Raw genomic sequence first — 19220 nt, 5'->3', positions numbered from 1 at the left:
TGACTTGACGGTTTTTACATCCTTGCGAGCCATGTGATTATATAATCTACGCTTAGATCCATATCGCCATCGATAGATGAAACAAATTCACTTGTGTTCGATGGATACAATGTATTTGTGGTGACGCGGAACTGTCAACACGTGGATTATTAGCGGTGCATGTTTTATAATACACATGATTAAATACTCAAAGAACAAAGACAAGAGGATATGTTTATAACTGACCTCTATCAGAGGGTCTCACACCCGTCTACCCCAAAGACTCGATCGTAGGACGAACATAGGCACAGAGGTAATGTTTACATTTGACATCCATCATTTTTAACAAAAATGAAAGCACGTCGCCCCGGTCGGGATATTTTTCCGTTTCTTTATACAATTGTTAATTTAAAAATTGTTTTGAATCATATATAAATATAAAACATGTATATATTGTTTACATTTTTCCAAAATTCTATGAACACAACAATATACACGTAATGTTGCGTCAAAATGTAAACAAAGCCATGTGTTTCTTTTTTTAAAAGTAGTCCTTTTACGTTGCACAGAACATTTCCTTACGCAAGTTCAAAGTTCAATGTTACCATGCAGTTATGGTAAACAAAATCGGCTAGTATTAGCGTATAGTGACCAAGCCTAGCAAGTGTAAATATAGTGGTATGGCACGACTAACTACCAATCATGACATCAGCAGACAAATGTTAGAAATCTAATATACTCTCGAATACCTATAATACGTATTCATGTTTTATTTAATGTAACTCAGCTTTGTAATGTGATGCAGTGATATATATTATAAAAGATATCTCTAATGAACTGGTCTATCAATAGGGCATACTTGAAGTATTCCATGTTCTTAAGGTAAACTGTCTTTTTTGTTCTTTTTATATTTTATTATAATAGTTAAGAAAACGACCTGCTTATAACCTTAGTTTGAAACTGATATGACTAACTCAATCCAGGATTAAATATACAATTTGTCCTTTTTTTGGCCCCCAAAAACATCATTTTTTGAATTTGTTTTTTTATTAAATGAGCTGAACATGTTTCAATATTGAGTACACAAAGCAGCATAATGCTTCATGTTATGTATTGTCATTGGCATACTTTAAACAAAAACACACATTACAAGTCACTTGTTTATATGAAACAATTGTGGAAGAAATATGCACCCTTGTCTTTCCGCAAACGATGGGATCAAAAATATGTTTCATGCTTGGACATGTTGTATACTTATGCCTCGTGTCGTGTGTAAAGCGAATCAAAACCCAATATATACTTCCTGGTATGAAACAATTTATTTTTGCCAAATGATTATCTGAATGATCGCTTACGAGCAGAATCGATGTACCGTAAAGAATGTCAACAAATCTGGTTCTAACTAGATTGTATCGAACTGCGTCTACAAATTACAATTAGCAACACACAGAAGTCATTAAATGCAGAAGCCGCCTGTATGGAACACCTCCCCTCAGTTTACAACGCATCTGTAATAAACATATAGGTGTAGAAAGAAATGTAAGTATATTCTCCTTATTCTAACTCATCGTATTTTACAACGAACAACCAACATGTTAAATGTTAATGCTGCTATAACACAAGGGCATCTCTCCCTTTGAAGTGTATTCCATGTGACAAGATACCAAGGATTGGTAATATGTTTCTTTCCCATTATACGTTCAAACCATAAACTATATTATATTTTTTGCTTGATGACATGTCTTTTCCGTTGTAGATTATGTATGGTGATGTCATGATGATGTCATGAACATATAGTCGTGACATACAGCTATCTCACCAATATCGGTGGCAAAATCGAACTCGTGACCCAGAGGTGGAAGGCTTTTGGTCATATGTGGAAATATGTAAACCACTCAACCACCGCAGCCCCTTCATGTTGTATATGCATTACGTTCAAATTGCCATTGCATAAATGATTATCTTACCCTTTACTTACTCTCAATTCATATTCTAAATATTTACGATACAGGTTGATAATGCAGCGATTCGTATATTTTTGTCGTTGATACATCAGACCGACCAAACATCGCCTATGTTGTTCCACAGCTGAACTTTAGTGGATTATACCATTTATAGTATAACTATCACTTGTTTGAAATTCAAATAAAAATACAAAGCACGGCTTCTGCTCTGGTGCTATAACAATAATGCAAACATCCGTTAAACAGTGATTAAATGCAGCTCACAAATCAAGGTAAGCAATTAATTATGTCTCCTTTATCAAATTTCAACCTCTTAAGTCTCTCAGCATACTTTAAATAAAACATAAACAAAACAGGTACATGCCTTTATAAGTTGAACTTTTTTATTTTGAAACAATTGTGAAAGAACTCTTTCATGGCGTGTGCAAAACAAACAAAACCCAATCTATACTTCCTGGTTAACATCATTCATTGGTTCTTTTATCAGAAGGATCGCTTATGTTCAGAATAGGTATACCAATCTGGTTCTAACATGATTGCTTGTAAATGTGTACATAACATTATACAAATGTATATATTCCAAATATCATTTTGCATCACACAGATGGAATACAGAAGCTGTTGGTAAAGGGTATCTCTCTTAGGTTTACAATGTAAAACACATATATTCTCTTTAATCAGTTTCATCGTACTTTACTAGATATAGCCGACATCGTATTATTACTATTTTTATTTCTTCATATAGAAATCGTATTTCTCAAGCGAACTATATTTGTACATATAAAGAACGCCATTATGACATGATGTAGGGGATTTGTATTTTTCTTACAAACTAAAAAGGACAGTCCTAATTAATACTACAAGGACATGCATTTGATTCGCAATTTAGTGCAGCGGCTAAGGTCGATTTTTTGGCAAAATCGTTCAAAGTTTGAAGAAAGCATGAAACTTTGCATATGACCTCTTTAGGACATAAGGGTGCAGGAAAAAATGGACCCCAAAATATCACGGCCCCTGGCGGCGGCCATATTGGTTTTCAAAATGGCCGTCAAAAGCCACCTTCTGCGACCCATATCTAGCGTTCTTTACCAGCTAGGCCAAAATTTTAAACGTCTACACCCATATTATTGACACTTAAAAACATTCTGAGAGTGTTAAACTTTATGTAGAAGGACCGCCATTTTGTATTTCAAGATGGCTGCCAACTTTGCGAGCTATATCTGTATATGATACATCGAATGGCTAATCTTACTTTGAGCAAATAAACACATGCAAATATAGTGAAAGTATTTATATTTTTAGATAATGGTGGGCTATTCAAATCTCCCTTCGTCCGTGGTCCGTCCGTCCTTCCGTCCGTCCGGTAACAATTCTTGTTACCGCCATTTCTCAGAAAGTACTAAAGGTATATTTTTCAAATTTCATATGTAGTTTCCCCATGGGCCCTAGTTGTGCATATGGCATTTTTGGACCGATCGGTGATCAAGATGGCCGACAGGCCGCCATATTGGATTTTGATTGTTGAAGCTTGTTACCGCTCTTTCTCAGATAGTACTGAAGCAATCTGTCTCAAATTGTATATGTGGGTTCCCATGGGGCCCTAGTTGTGCATATTACATTTTGGGACTGGTCGGTCAATAAGATGGCAAACCGGTAGCCATATTTGATTTTTTTTATAATTAAAGTTTGTTACTGTTAAATATCTCAGAAAGTACTGAAAGGATCTTTCTCAAATTTCTTATGTAGTAATATGTGTAGTAAAAGTTTTAAAAACAGAGAAAATGTCCCTCTTTCCATTGTCAGACGCAGATCATTCTTTGATGGGTTTCAAGATCCCTCTGGGATCTCTTGGTGTAGTGTTTGATACATAAATATTTTTTTCTTATTTAATTTCAAAATGACCGCCAATTCAAGATCCAAGATGGCCGCTTGAATTAAAGCTGTCTCCGTATTTCACTCTGTAAGAGAAGAAAATAGTTAAAATATTGATACATATCCTTTGGACGGCCGTAATGTATTTATGCGTAATTATTCATTTGCCCCATTTCATGCACCCTTCTTGAGCCCCACTGAGACCGTTGAAAACTAAATACTAGTTTTTTGAAAAGGAGATGTTCATCCCTATATAGCATGACAATATTGATGCGGTCATTGCATTAGTGACGTCACAAATCACCTTTAAACATGCCCAAATAAGTCAAAAATTGAGGTCTGAAATCCGGATTTTAGTGTGTGCCCGGAAACCTGTCGTTGTGAGCTTAATTATCAAGATACAGACAGGCAGATGATCTTAAACGATAGAAGAGATATCAAAGTAATAGAAAATAGAGAGAAAAAGGGAAAAGGAAGGGGAAAATAGCACCGATTTCAAAAAAAAAAAAAAAAAAAAAGTCCCACGCGCAGGTTTCTGCCTCCTATGACCCGTGCGTGGTGACCTTTAGGGGACTTCCGGTGACTGTTTTTGCTTGTTTGTAGTGTGTACTGTTTGTTATCATCGTGAAAATGGCATGAAACCGAAATCTAGATGCAAACTGCTTTCATAGATGGCATTTGTAATAACCTACTATCAAAATTGAGTCAAGTTCGAATCCTGCCGGCCGTCGAAAGGATATGAAATGCATTTAATTCCTAATTGCAACTCTACAGGCGTCATCAGATGATCATCTTTCATGTGCTTCATCGAGTCCTCAATGGAACATCTTAAAAGTCACAAATCAGCAGTGATTTGCAAAATCTTTCTCCATCTGTGGATAACACCCAGCTCTTAACTTGTCGCTTCTACTGCGATCAGTCGGACGCCTTCTCTCCTGTTTTGAAAGTACATCTACAGCTGATTTCTTCTCACTGACCATTACTTCCAATGTTGGAAATAACTTTTAAGTTGAACATGCAGGAAACAGGAACACCAATTCCGACATTCTAGGATATTGATATCTTCTACCAATCCTTTATACTTCGGCTTCCTACTTTCAAATCCCTCCTTTCAGTGTAACTCCGATGAAACTGTCAAGTTATCCATAACCATGCGCAAGAGTTATTGTGGTACAATCAGCAGCTGCACTTTCGGTCCTACTTTTTTCCACATATCGATGCCAACCTAAACTAAAGTCGGCAAGGTTCCAAATGACAATATCAATAAGTTAGTTTTCAGTCTATGTGGTTCCCGATCTTGATTATACTCTCTATCATCTCCAAATTTTGCACTTAATTTTAATGACCTTATATACTGTCTCTTTGAAGACTTACAGTTATCTTGTTCTCCATGGCTGCTATTTATTTTCACCCATTGCACTTAGTTTTAATGACCATATATACTTTCTCTTTGAAGACTTACAGTTATCTTGTTCTCCACGGCTGCTATTTATTTTTTCCAGTGTTTGGTACCGTATGCATGTTTCACTGACGGTGGCTATATGTATTTGGTGGATTTAGATTGCATCATCTGTCTTACCTTAGATTGCATCATCTGTCTTACCTTCGCCATCTTTATCTCCTAAGCCTGCAATGGAATTGGGAGTTCTAGCTCGGAGGCACAGCTTACATTTGTAAAAAAAATGTCATAGAGGTATGTATGACTACCTTCGCAAGGACTTATTTGTGGTTAATTTCTATGACCACTATTGTCAAATTGATAAACGTACCATAAGGTGTCATGCCAGACCAGGTAGACATCCAGGTTTTGGCGGCAAAACCTTGCTAAGAACTAAGTGGAGTGTCCTGATGTTGTTGGAGTCGTGCAGGATTGCATCGATCCAATTTGCCTTGTATTTTATCTGATTATAATAGAGGGAATATCTTCCCCTGAATCCACATAAGATTTCCTGAGACGCTGTTGACGGCCGGACAAGAACGTGGTTTTGCAATATGAGTGCGGCCAACTCATCCATGAAACCTTCTTTGGTAGACGAATCCCAAATGATCTTGCAATTCAGTACTTCTGTTTGCAGGTCTGATATTAAGGTAAATCTCCATCACGCAAAATATTTCAGATGCCTGCCAAAGTGATTTCGTTTAGATATTTTCTGGTAATTCCGTTGCTCTGGTGAGAGATAGTGATGTGGTATCATCCATATGCATTAAATAGTTGCAGTCATAATAAATCATTTGAAGCCTTGACTGCCTTCTTGCTTTATCCAAAATATATTCGTTAGTAGTCATGAAGATTCCCATTCTTCTGCCAATTACGATTTTCCATTCCACTTACAAAGAAGAGATGATCCTCAATTGTTTTGTTTTGTTTGCAATGTGTATCTTTCGGAAACACCTCCTCTGCTCTCTATAGTTTATCAGATATCCAATCTCTCTTAAAAAATGACATTTATGTGTTTCCACAGTATCTTTTATAATGTTTGGGTACATCTTGCATTAATAGACAGGGTGATGTATACTAATAGGACATTGTGCCGATGTAGTGAAGATCTCCATCAGGATAGGCTATTTCCAATTACATGATATATCTCTCGTATGAGTGTTCTTTCCAGAATGACAAATATTGCTATAGTGTAAAATTCGATTCTAGAGCTATAATTATCTTTTTGGCATGAAATGGGTATGAGGCATGTTTTCTAAACTGCTGTACTCTGAAAGAGTTAAGGGTCCGCTACCTGTTCGAAATGATGAAATGGTTGAACGTTTTCTAATGGCCGTGGTGAAAGTCAATCACAGTGTTTTTATAAGGACAGCGTCGGGGATAATAAGCGACCCGCTTTATGGAAATTAACGTTTGCATTTGATTTATCTATTTAGATTTGTTCAGAGAATAATGGTATGTCTAATATTTGTAGAAGTTAATATCAACTTTTTACGTAATGTTTCCGAAATTATCAGCCAGTTTGGTTAATTTATGTACCTTTAATTTAATTCTGCCGGACATCTTGAATTTCAGATAAGAGGCAATTTTGAAATTCAAATAAGAATCGAATTATTTTGTATCGAACGCTTCAAAATATAAATACTCACTGTATTTGCATTTTTTTTATTAACTTAAAGTCAGCTAAGTCAATTGTTATATTATCATTATATACAGATACAGATAAATGTAGTAAATTGGCGGCCATATTAGAATACAGAATGGCGTCTTTTTACATGAAGTTAAACACTACCAGAATGATCTTAAGTAATGCTAATAATAAGTATCAATAATATGGGTGTAGACGTTTAAGAGTGTGAACTTGATTTTTACAGATAAATAGAGAAACAACTCTATACGGCAATGTTGGATTTCAAAATGGCGGTCATTTTGAAATCAAAATAATAATCAAATTGTTTATGAATTAAACACTATAAAAGTAAGGATATTCTCACTTTATTTGCAAGTGTTTATTTGCTTAAAGTAAGCTTAGCTAAATAGGTGTATTTTATACAAATATAGTTCGCAAAGTTGGCGGCCATCTTGAAATTCAAAATGGCGGTCCGCCTCCATGAAATTTCACGTTACCAGAAGGTTCCTAAGCATCACTGATATGGGTGTACACGTTTAAAGTTTGGGTCTAGCTGGTATAGAACGTAAGATATTGGTCGCAGAAGGTGGTTTTTGGCGGCCATTTTGAAAACCCATATGGCAGCCGCCAGGGGGCGTGATTTTTTGGGGTCTATTTTTTTCCTGAAGCCTTATGTCCTAAAGAGGTCATATACAAAGTTTCATGCTTTCTTCAAAATTTGAACGATTTTCATGCTTAGCCGCTCCACTAATTGGATACCAGTGGCCAAATATATAATTGCTTGCATACTATAAAATACAAATGACAACTTAACTTTTATCATGATGCATTGGATTGTGCTAATTTTGAGACCAGCATATGTTTTCTGCATCAGTCCCAGCCATTACATGAGGTATGAAAACTAATTGATTTAAAAATTAAAACAATATTGCTACTTGCATTGAGAAATTTTAATGATGATGATCTGGGTAAAGCATGCTTGGAAAAGTATGAAAAGTATGTATTTCCATACTAGCATTAAGAAAAAAAATGCTTTACCAGGTTTTGATAAATCGTTGTACAAAACAGATCATTATCTTTCTATGGAATGGACATCAAATTCTATTGAAACACCTTTTATAAAGCATCATACTCGCGACTTTTGTCTTGGACACCCTGTATATATCGGTAGTAGCCGAGCACTTTCTTTACAAGCTACATTTGAGTAATATACAAATAATAAAAGTTATATTGCATATACTGGTATTTAAATGTAATCAACCCTATCATGATTGCGTTTGCAGACAATAATCAAGGTTGAGTAGAATCTGATATGATTTTTTATAAGATTTTGAAATGACACTAGAAATTACACATTCAAAACTTTAAAGAAGTGATATAATATGTTTGTGTCACACTACTGCTACAGGTTCTTTGATATAACGGAACACTCATGAAAAACTTCTAAGACTCCTTTCATAAAATATCATGAAATGAACACTCATCCAAGATCTTATATGTCTTCTTACATCCAGGACAATACATTAGCAGATATGTCGCGTATTTCCCTATGTCGGCAAATGAAATTAATCTCAAAGCCACACTATACGTAACATTCAACAGAAAAGTCATGTTAGATTCGCATTGTTAGTATTCGTAAATAAAGTTGAAATTAAGTTATATCAACGGATATTTATAATGATTTCTTAGTATGTTTGGTACAGCGGTTGTTGAAAGTCGATACTTGTAAACATTGCTTCATTTTAAACTTGTTGCTAGAGAGTTACGATTATTGCCAAACGGAAGTCGAAAAGTTCATGACCTGTTCTCGGAAGAGTTCAGACAGACGTTACATAGTTACGGTAGTCACAAGCCGTTCTCGGTAACGACGTTACAATGTCGGTTAACCTCGGTTTGCTTGACTAAATGGGACCCCCCTAGCGATATTCAATATTTTTTTTTAATTTTTAATCTTGTTTTCTTCTACATGTGTTATTCGCGGAATTATTTTCGCTAATTATTGTTGCAATCTTTGAATGCGCATTTCATACAACTCGCTTTATTATGTAAAACATGAGATTGCTAATGTTAGCGATTTATACAATGTTAGCGGATGTAGATTACCCCACAATTTCAGCGCAATTAAACGACATTGTTTACGGTACATCATTTGTACTATAAATGTAAAAAAGATCCTCCTAAGTATATTTAACCTCTGCACAAAAGAACTATTTTAGTACTAAGATAAATACATACTACCCTTCAAAAGTCCTGTAACCATTTCTTAATGTTGCTTAGATAATATATATCAAAAACATGGACTAGTTGATTTTGTCCTATTATTCGAAAAGTCTTTTTTCACAAATGTAAGAATGATTATGGTACACACTCCCAAATGCAGCATTTTCGTTGGGTATTTGCCAAAATCCTAGTATATCCATTCTTCATAATTAGGAGTTAACTACGCTTTAAACTGCGTTTTACCAGGGCATATATTTGTTTGTAAACATTAATTGACTTTGATAAAATAAATTCCAGGTAACCCACACTGATAAATTACCGACGGCATGTGTTTCTATCGATGTATAGTTTTGTTTTTTGAAAAGAAGCATCTAATGCAAAACAAAAAAGAAGCTCACTTAAAAATACATGGTAAAGGAAAAGAGAGTTCTTCAGGTATTCACATACTTTTATGTGTACATTTTAAATAGGTAAAAACGTAATAATGGGTGGTGTAGTGAATGATTCTCAAGGAAAGAAATGGCTTCGAGTAAATCTACAGTGTAATGTCTTCTATTGAATGTGTATAACGGAAAAGATTTTAAAGTATTAATCGATGATCCCAGCAAGTCAGATAGCTATCTACAATTATCATTTTTATAAATATCTATAGCCTAGAAAATAAGTATTTGTAAATAACAAATGCGTATTTCTCCTCACCCATACTCTCCGATCTTTCCCCTTTCTCCTTTTCTTATATATAGGAATTATGTTTTTAATTCATATACATAAATATAAAGTGTATTCACTGTTGTTCATTATGTTTATATTTATATTATGTACTCGGATTGGTCATAAGTACAGAAAGAGTTAAAGGCGCTAATTACGGCGAATACGGTAATGCAGATATCTGATAGATTTTTTGACCGAAATGGTAATCATTATGTTATAACCGTGGATTCATTGTAAGCGTATTTGTTTTTTTACGTGTTCTGTTGTATATAGTATATAGCTTATCGATGGTTCCCATCTGATTTGTTAATAATACAGTACACTAACTGGATTATATAAAATGTGGTTTCACAGTGATGCCATTGATGAAAAAATACCTTGAACTCGACACCAGAAATTGATGATAACGCAGGAATGACTTTGCATATTGTTCTAAAATTCTAATGAATGCCATGTACAGTGCTGTACACTGTATATGCATCTAACCTTTAATGGCAATTGACTGCCTGAAATTTATTCGACGAATGGTAAGAGATCCCGATATTATATCACTTAAGACGAGTTCTGCATGCTTTAAATAAAGTAATTGAAAATATCTTGGAGTAAAGTTAAATGGAAAAGGTCATATTGTGAGGTTTCCATTAACAGGATGTTAAATTGATGAATAGATCACATTCGTCGCCACTGTAAGATCATCTTCTCTCGACATCAATCAGTTAATCGTTATAGATATATATGCAAGTAAGAACTGTCCAAACTGTTATTAATTTAGATGTTTCTACATATACCACAAAGCTTTAATGTAAGTTCAAGTTTTAAATACATCATGCACCACTATACGTGCATTATTATAGATTTAGGGCAAAGTAGCAAACATATTTATTTTTTTGTCGGTATCCGCTAGTTCTACGGCTACCGAAAAGTGATTCACATTAAAAAAAAAAAAACAAAAAAAAAACAGCAAACAAAAAAAAACAACAAAAAACAAAAACAATAAGAATCAAAACAAAAAAAGACATAAAACCCAAACAGATTATGTGGTGATTATAGTTCAGAAAAAACTAAAGCTTTAACTAAATGAGATTGGTACTAACTACTAACTAATATATATCTGTACCTCCAAACTTGGTATAAAATTCCGCAAATTTATAATTACAATAAATCAAGCTACTCAACGTATAATCACATTTTAGCGATGACCTGCACTAGTTAAATAGCACTGAATATCACTATGTTGAAATAAATAGAATACAAATTACATGTACACTGCTGATTGAAATACATAATGTCTTTAGTTGCCATTTTACGAAATTAATTGCCTCGCCGGGACTATCGATTATTGTTTGCTGGTCAACGTTTTCATTATAAAACGTACAAGGAAGTCCAATTAAGCCATTTAATTGTACACAGCTCTGAAATCCAATGCTTGTATGTTCTCAAGGTAGACTGTCTCTTTTGTCATTTATATTTTATTATAATCGTTAGTAAAACGACCTGCTTGTAGCCTTAATTTGAACTTGATATGACTCAATCCAAAATTAAAAATATGATTTGTGCCTTTTTGGCCCCAAAAACATCATGTTTTGATTTTTTTAAAGCAGCTGAACAGGATTTAATATTGAGTACAAAAAGCAGTATAATCAATTATCTATATTCACTTCTTCATTTAAAGATGCTCCATCGCTGACACAAGGTACTTTTTCTCTATCAAAAACAAGAGCAAACGATTTAGTATTTTTCATCAGTTACAAAAGTTACTTAATTTACACCATTACCACCATTGAAAAGTTTAAGCTTCTTATTTTACTTCTAATGCTAGTTCAATATAAAAAATATTAAAAATAATTCATTGCAACCCGAAAAAAAAATCCATGACACTATGTCCTATATGGAAATAAGTTCCGGCTGCACATGCACCAAAAACTTAATAAATTATTTTATATATTTTTGTGTTAATTATATATACACACACACGATTAAACACCAATTATTGTTCAAATGATGAGTATCGTTTTAGCTCTTTTGGCGATGAAGCATGTTTTATGTATTGTCAATTGGCATACTTTAAACAACACATTACAAGTACACTTGTTCATATTGAAACAATTGTGGAAGAAATGTGCACCCTTGTTCTTCAGCAAACGATATAATCAAAAATAAGTTTCATGATTGTTCACATTGTATACCTATGCATCATGTCGTGTGTAAAACGAATCAAACCTCAATTTATACTTCCTGGTTTGAATCAATTTGTTTTTTGTCTAATGATTATCTGAATGATCGCTTACGCGCAGAATCGATGTACCGTAAAGAATGTCAACAAATCTGGTTCTATCTCGATTGTTTCGAACTGCGTATTCAAATTGCAATTCGCAACACACAGATGTCATTAGATGCAGAAGCCGCCTGTATGGGACATCTCCCATGATTTCTCAAAGCATCTATGATAAGCATACAAGTGTAGAACGACATGTAAGTATAGTCTTTTTAATCCGCGTCATCATAATGTACAACACACAGCCAATATGTTAAATTTTAATGTTGTTATAACACAAGGACATCTCTCCCTTTGAAGTAAATTTCGTGTGACAAAAAATAACATAAATTTCCATATTACGTTAAGATATAAACAATAGTATATCTTTACTTGATGACATGCCCTGTCCGTAGTAGGTTAGATTTGTTTTAATTTGTATGGTGATGTCATTAAGATATAGTCGTAACATGCAGCTATCTCTCATCGTTTGGCAAAATCGAACTCGCGACCCCGAGGTGGAAGACTTGTGGTCATATGTCAAGACATGTAACCACTCAGCCACCGCAGCCCCTCCATATGCATCACGTTCAAATTGCTGTTGCATAAATGATTATCTTACTCTTTACATAGACTCAGTCTATCTTCTCAGTCTATTTTCCAAATATTTAAGATAAAGCTTGATAATGCAGCGAAATAGTATATTTTTTGTCGTTGATACATGAGACGGAATAAGCATTATAGATTGTGTTCCACAGCTGAACTATAGTGTGTTATACCATTTATAATATAACTATCATATGTTTGAAATTCAAACAAAAATACAAAGCATGGGTTCTGCTCTATTACAATAATGCGAACATCCGTTAAACAAATCAAGGTAAGCAATGTCTGCTTTATCAAATTTCAACCTGTTTAGTCAATCAGCATACTTTTAACAAAACATACACGGAACAGGTAGATGCCTTTATAAGCAGAACGTATCTATTTTGCAACATTTGTGAAAGAACTGTTTGATGGCGTGTGCAAAACAAACAAAAACCCAATCTATACTTCCTGGTTAACAACATTTATTGATTCTTGTCCAATGATTATCTGAAGGATCGCTTACGTTCAGAAGAGGTATGGCGTTAAAATGACAACGATCTGGTTCTAACGGGATTGTTGATAATACCTACATAGTATTATACATAATGTAAAACATGTATTGTCTCTTTAATCCGTTTCATCGAACTTTACTAGATATAGCTAACATCTTATTGTTTCTTTTTTGTTTCCTCGTGAAGCGATCGAATTACTCAAGCGAACTCTATTTGTTTAACACATATTAAGAGCGCAGAAATGGAAGGATATAGAATTTTTTTTTATTTTCTTACAAATTAAAAAGGACAGTCCTAGATAATACTACATGGACATGCATTTGATTCACTTCTAGATTGTAGTACTTGAAGGAATATACAACGCACCCGAATAACATATTCAATAATCGTGTTAAATAAAATATCAACATTTTACTGGTGTCTAACCAATCCTCTTGAATACCAGTGATCATACATATAATTGCTTGCAAAATATAAGATACAGTGGACAACTTAACATATATTATGATGCATTGGATTGTGGGTTTTTTCAAACCGACATATGTTTTCTGCATCACTTCCAGCGACTAAATGAGGTATGAGAACTAAATGATTTAAGAATTAAAACAGCATTGCTGCTTGCGTTAAAAAATTCTAATGTTGATGATTTTGGTAAAGTATGAGTGGAAAAGTATTGAATTTATGTATTTCAATACAAATCTTAATAAAAAGGTCATTTGCCAGTACAAAGACGATCATTACCTTTCTATGGTATGAACATCAAATTCCTCTACCTATTGAAACACGTTTTATAAAGCGTCAAACTCTATTATTTGGGACACCCTGTATTTATCGGTAGTAGCCGAGCACTATTTTACAAGCTCTATTTTGAGTCAATTAGAAATTATACCAGTCATAAAATAAGCCATTTTGCAAATGTTGTATTTTAAATGTAAACCAACGTATCTTAATTGTGTTTGCAGACAATGTTCAAGGTTGAATAGAATCTGATCAGATTGTTTTGTAAAAGATTAAAATGACACTCGACACATTCAAAAGTTTTAAAAAGTACTATTATATGTTTCTGTCAAATTATCGTTCCAGGTCCTTTGGTATAACGGAACAGTCATGAACATGATTTTTTTGAAACTCATTATCCTTCTTTTGTCTGGTGTGAAAACAGGAAAATGTAAGTACTGTATTGTTTTTAGATTGTGACCATATTTGGTCAAGGTGTCGTGTCGCCATATGGTCGGATGATAGCTTTTCTGATGAACAAATTTAATAAAAAAAATAATTTTTGAAACTTTATTTATGAAAAAAAAATGTGGCCCGCCTTCGATTATTATAAATTATACCAGGGCGGTATAACTCGTTATCAAAGATCCTGAAAGATATATTTAACTAATGTAAATATGTGGAAATCCACATCTTAAATCTAGCGAAAACAAATCTAGGTCAATATTTTTTTTATTCAGATTGAGATACCATACGCGTGAACATAGTGTTGTAAGTAATGTTAGTTTCAATTCGATTTAAATTCGGTCTCATTTTATTTTTATCATAAAACACATTTTTGACATCGTATTAAGGTCAATATATGTATGATTATCTGAGTGCTATTATATTTGCATGCAGGTGGTAGCTGGACACTTACCTTGTATTTTGGCGAGGTATATGTAAGTCCTTACTCATTTTTACGAATATATTTTACTGTCGGCGGTGAAATAATCTCCGAAGTTGGGAGCTTAGTATCGAATGAAGAAAGGACACTTTCTGTTGATGTCGATTACGGGAAAATCAACAGTGTCACTGTTGCCATGCACTGTATTCACAACATCAACTGCTACAAATACACCCCCGTTTATTGGATCCATATACAAAAGGTGACTTACGTTAGAAGGTAGATGAGCTTGGTAAAGTATCAATGAAGAATTTAACAATTTATATATAACGTATATCCTGCGAATAAATTAAGATAGTGTATTCGAGTTGGAATTTGTGAGGCTTTAAGAATCATTGTGAAATGTATGGGATGATATAATATTATAGTGATAATATATACATTTCATAAGAACATAATACGACAAAAATCGCAAAAACAAGAATGATGCAATACCGTTATCACACCAAAACTATATGCTTTTTTTTGTATGAAATTGTATGCAATTTTATATTTAACAGGTTGTTGCTTATGATGGAATTCGCACATACCGTTTTCCTTGTGACTGCATATTGCCTGGGAGCGTACAAACCAAAACGATTGCGTTAGAAGGTAAGTTATATGCATTTTCCAGATGTTAATATACTTATACAATAATTTTTTTTCATACCAAATCCAACTCTCTGATTGAGAAATTATATTTCTTTATATACTACGAAGAAAAAATCCATCATAATAAAGACGACGACGTTGTGTAGATTAAGAAAAGCGAATCCATCAATGGAATCATACATTTAAACGTATTTTATATTATCAAGTAGTCTGAACAAATTATTATAACATTGATGTTATAATTGCTAACTTCATCAGGGTATGAAATAAATTTCGTTTGCAAACTTTTGTGAGAATCCGCTCCGCAGTTTGCAAACAAAATTTCTTTCCTACCCCGATGAAGTTAAAAATGACAACAATGCTTAAGAAAATCAATTTTATTTATCCAAGTCATGGACTTAAGATTTTACATTATTTGTAAAAAAACGTAATATAACAAAAGAGGATTCAGTGGGTATGTAAAGTAGCGTGATATAAAACTCTTCATATATGGATATGAATGACAGGGAGTGTCAGAAAATGTTCTAAAACCCTAGGCTTATCGAGTTTATATACTTTTGAGATCTCGAGGATAAAATCCCTGTCAATTCTCCATATATGGAAATTGCGTGATATCTTCAGCGTGGATCCCGTTATTAACATATTTTGTAGTAAAACCAGTCTGGTTTATGAAGTTTACCGAGAAAATAGTAGTTTTTTGGCGCCTTGATGTCATTTAACTGTATTGGGTTGGTAGGCATGTAATAGAGCCTGAAGCGAAATAATTTTATTGCATAGGACTGGCCAGTAGGTATGAGAGAAATAGAGGTTACACAGCAAATGGTAGTTGGATATGGAATTCACTACACATGACTGAGTTATCTTTTAAAAGTTCGAATAAAGACACGAAGCTTAAATAACTTTAAAGACAAATTATAAGGGCGGAAAAAACGCCAGATCAAAAACACCACTAGTCTGTGTAAAAAAGGTTCTAGCCACAAATATAGCATCTGTTTGTTAATAAACTCCAAATAAGATTGACAGTGCAATTTTCAGCAATTACACACTAATTAATATTTCAAAAGTAATCGGATGATTAAAACATACAGATGTGATTAGATTTAATTCACATTCAAATAATTATTACTTACTGTATGAAGTAAACGATAAGATAGTATAATAGATTATCTTAATCATCTCCGTTTAATTAACTTACTCTAAATTGATTGAAGAACAACTATTTTGGCAACCTATTATACATATCTATACTTGCATGGTACTTGTGCGCATAGTATTTCCCATTCACACTATGCCATTTACCAACTAGTCTTCCAAAATCACGTCCTGTTCACAGTTTAGTTTGACTTTGTAAACTCATCATTATAGACAATGAACCACAACCCCGACAGATTATTTTTCGGTTGGAGATCTTATACCGCGATTGTGACTTTTTTCAACAACACGACGTACCTGACAAGAAAGGGCGGTGTGGTGTCACGGAATGGTTTATCAACGGCTATATTAATTTAACAATGTGGTAAAAAGAAATCTTACCTACGTACGATAAAAAGTAGAAACATACATTATACCTCCTCCAATAATACCATTACATCGCGATGCATTGTGCCGCTAAATCCGTTTATTACCATGGATATATCCATAACGGATTCCCAGTGTGAACAGGGTTTATCGCCATATTGTGTCTCGGACAAATAGTTAACACTATAATACCACCGCTAATATCGCCAGAATGAACATTCAAGTACAAGTACGATGTATACGAAATCCATGATTTTTTTCAGTGACTATTTGTTCAATCTTATCAAAAAAGGTTTCTATTTTATGCACCGCATTACGTTGAATATATTATTTTCTTTACAGAAAATCTATTAGAAATTGATCCCTGTTTGATTTCAACACCAGAACATATACCTAATGTTAGAATGTACAACCCTGATAACACACAACCTGTCGTCCCAAGTATCACTCTAACAGAGGGTTGGTACACTGGAGGGCAGTACCGACTCCTTACAAAAGGTCCTGATCTTGATTTACCACGCTGCGGTGCTGAATCACAAATCTGGATGAATGGTGAGCTTATTCTCTTTTCTTTTTAATATCATTCTTGAAGAGAATATTTTGTTTGAGTTCTAAGTCTTAGTTATACTGCGAAAGCAATCTACATTGTTGCTGCATTAATTTGCACTTGTAACTTGTAATGATTTTGACACTTTTGGATACAGATACAATCCCATATGCCGATGGATTGAATCATCCTAGACAACTTTGTATCACGAATCGTACAACAGGTGATACGTGTGTATACAACATGACAGCGTATGTCACAAAAACTGTACGACACACGTCATGTACTATCTCAGTACACCTCCCAGTGACAGTGCGTACTGCTTCAGTAAGTAGCGAGACTACATTGGTTTCTGTCTTTGATAAAATGGGTAGATCGACCCGAAAAATTGGGAATAGTTTGACTACGCAAAAAGCAATCTATATCGTAGGCTGCATTTGTACTTGTAATTTGTAATAAGATGTTTTATTGTTTTTTTTTTGTGGATAAAGGTACATTCCCAGATGCTGATGAAATGAATCATCCCCGACAACTTTGTATCACGAATCGATACAACAGGTGATACGTGTGTAAACAACATGACAGCGTTTGTGACAAACTGTACGACACACGTCCATGTACCATCTCAGTACACCTCCCAGTGGTAGTGCTTACTGCTTCGGTAAGTAGCAAATCTTAGATATGTGGTAATAATATACAATTATATTGAGTACATGTCTGGATAATTCAATTTTGCTTGCTACGAGCATTGCTACGGGCTGAGATGACGGCGTAATGATTCCATAGGCAAACGAGTCCTAAAAGGAATTTTGAATATTGAAGAGATTATCTTTAGTAAATTGAATTACAAGATTAATTTGAATATATATTTTTTATGTTATGGAGATATCACACAGAAATTCTGAGTGTACTCTCATCATAAACCGCTTCGCGGTTTATTAAGAGTACACTTAGATTTTTGTTTTATATCTACATAAAATAAAAAATCTATTCAATTTAATCCTTAAATAGAGGGGGAGGGGTGGTCGTCAAGACAATATGTTCGTCCACACTGTTGAAATTACGTCTTTGTCCCGTGATCATCTTGGTATAAATGAAGTGAAATTAAAGCGGTAGTCTCACATACCTCAAAGCTGTGAAAGAATGGAATATATAATCCACTGGTGGTAGGTAATGAGATTTTGTTTATGCTAGTACCGAAGAACAAATGTTCATTTCCAAAGAAGTAGACCGGTTTGAGTGCAACAAATACCTCGTTAAGATTCCAATGCAAAGGTTTCATTTCATTTTCAAGTATCTTATGACCATAAAAAAAGAGATTGTCAAAAGACACGAGTCATTTTTTGCTTTATTTCCGAAAAAAGATAGCTGTCATCTTTAGCCAATGTTCGCATATAAGGGGTTAGGATATGTCTGATGGTATATTTTGTAATCTCCTTCCTGTATGCAACTAACATTAGTATTTATTACCAATATATCGATGTATAATTGTAGGAATACATTGTTTATGACGTCGTATATTGCAAAGAGTTACGTCCCATATTAAATACTTAATTGATTAGAATTGAAATAGACAATCTAGTAACAGCTTTCAGAATCTAGAAAGTACATATTGAATGTGTGTTATCTTAATTATTATCTGTACATCGTTTTGATTAAAAAGACGCTTATTGCTAAATCTACAACAAAATACTGACACCACCAGCTAAAAACCATCTGGTCACCATAACAGG

The 19220-nt window shown here is 33.9% G+C and overlaps 2 protein-coding genes across 2 annotated transcripts in view; both read left to right on the top strand.

Annotated features, from left to right (window-relative positions):
* Positions 1-1137: 1137 nt before the first annotated feature.
* Positions 1138-18005, top strand: LOC138331227 (uncharacterized). The gene is made up of 7 exons (XM_069278714.1): positions 1138-1518; positions 14252-14336; positions 14786-15033; positions 15332-15422; positions 17283-17492; positions 17645-17814; positions 17979-18005. The coding sequence occupies exons 2-7, from the start codon at positions 14276-14278 to the stop codon at positions 18003-18005; spliced, it is 807 nt and encodes a 268-aa protein (XP_069134815.1). The 5' UTR covers positions 1138-1518; positions 14252-14275.
* LOC138331119 (von Willebrand factor D and EGF domain-containing protein-like) overlaps positions 17995-19220 on the top strand; it is a 22078-nt gene continuing 20852 nt past the window's right edge. The window contains exon 1 of the mRNA XM_069278583.1: positions 17995-18148. The gene's annotated coding sequence lies outside the window, so the exon portion shown is untranslated. The remainder of the gene's footprint in view (positions 18149-19220) is intronic.

This window comes from Argopecten irradians, chromosome 9 (assembly GCF_041381155.1).
Source record: "Argopecten irradians isolate NY chromosome 9, Ai_NY, whole genome shotgun sequence".
In the NCBI taxonomy this organism is placed as follows: Eukaryota; Metazoa; Mollusca; class Bivalvia; order Pectinida; family Pectinidae; genus Argopecten; species Argopecten irradians.
The sequence above is the reverse complement of the archived record's forward strand: the minus strand, read 5'-3'. Positions and strand labels throughout refer to the sequence as shown.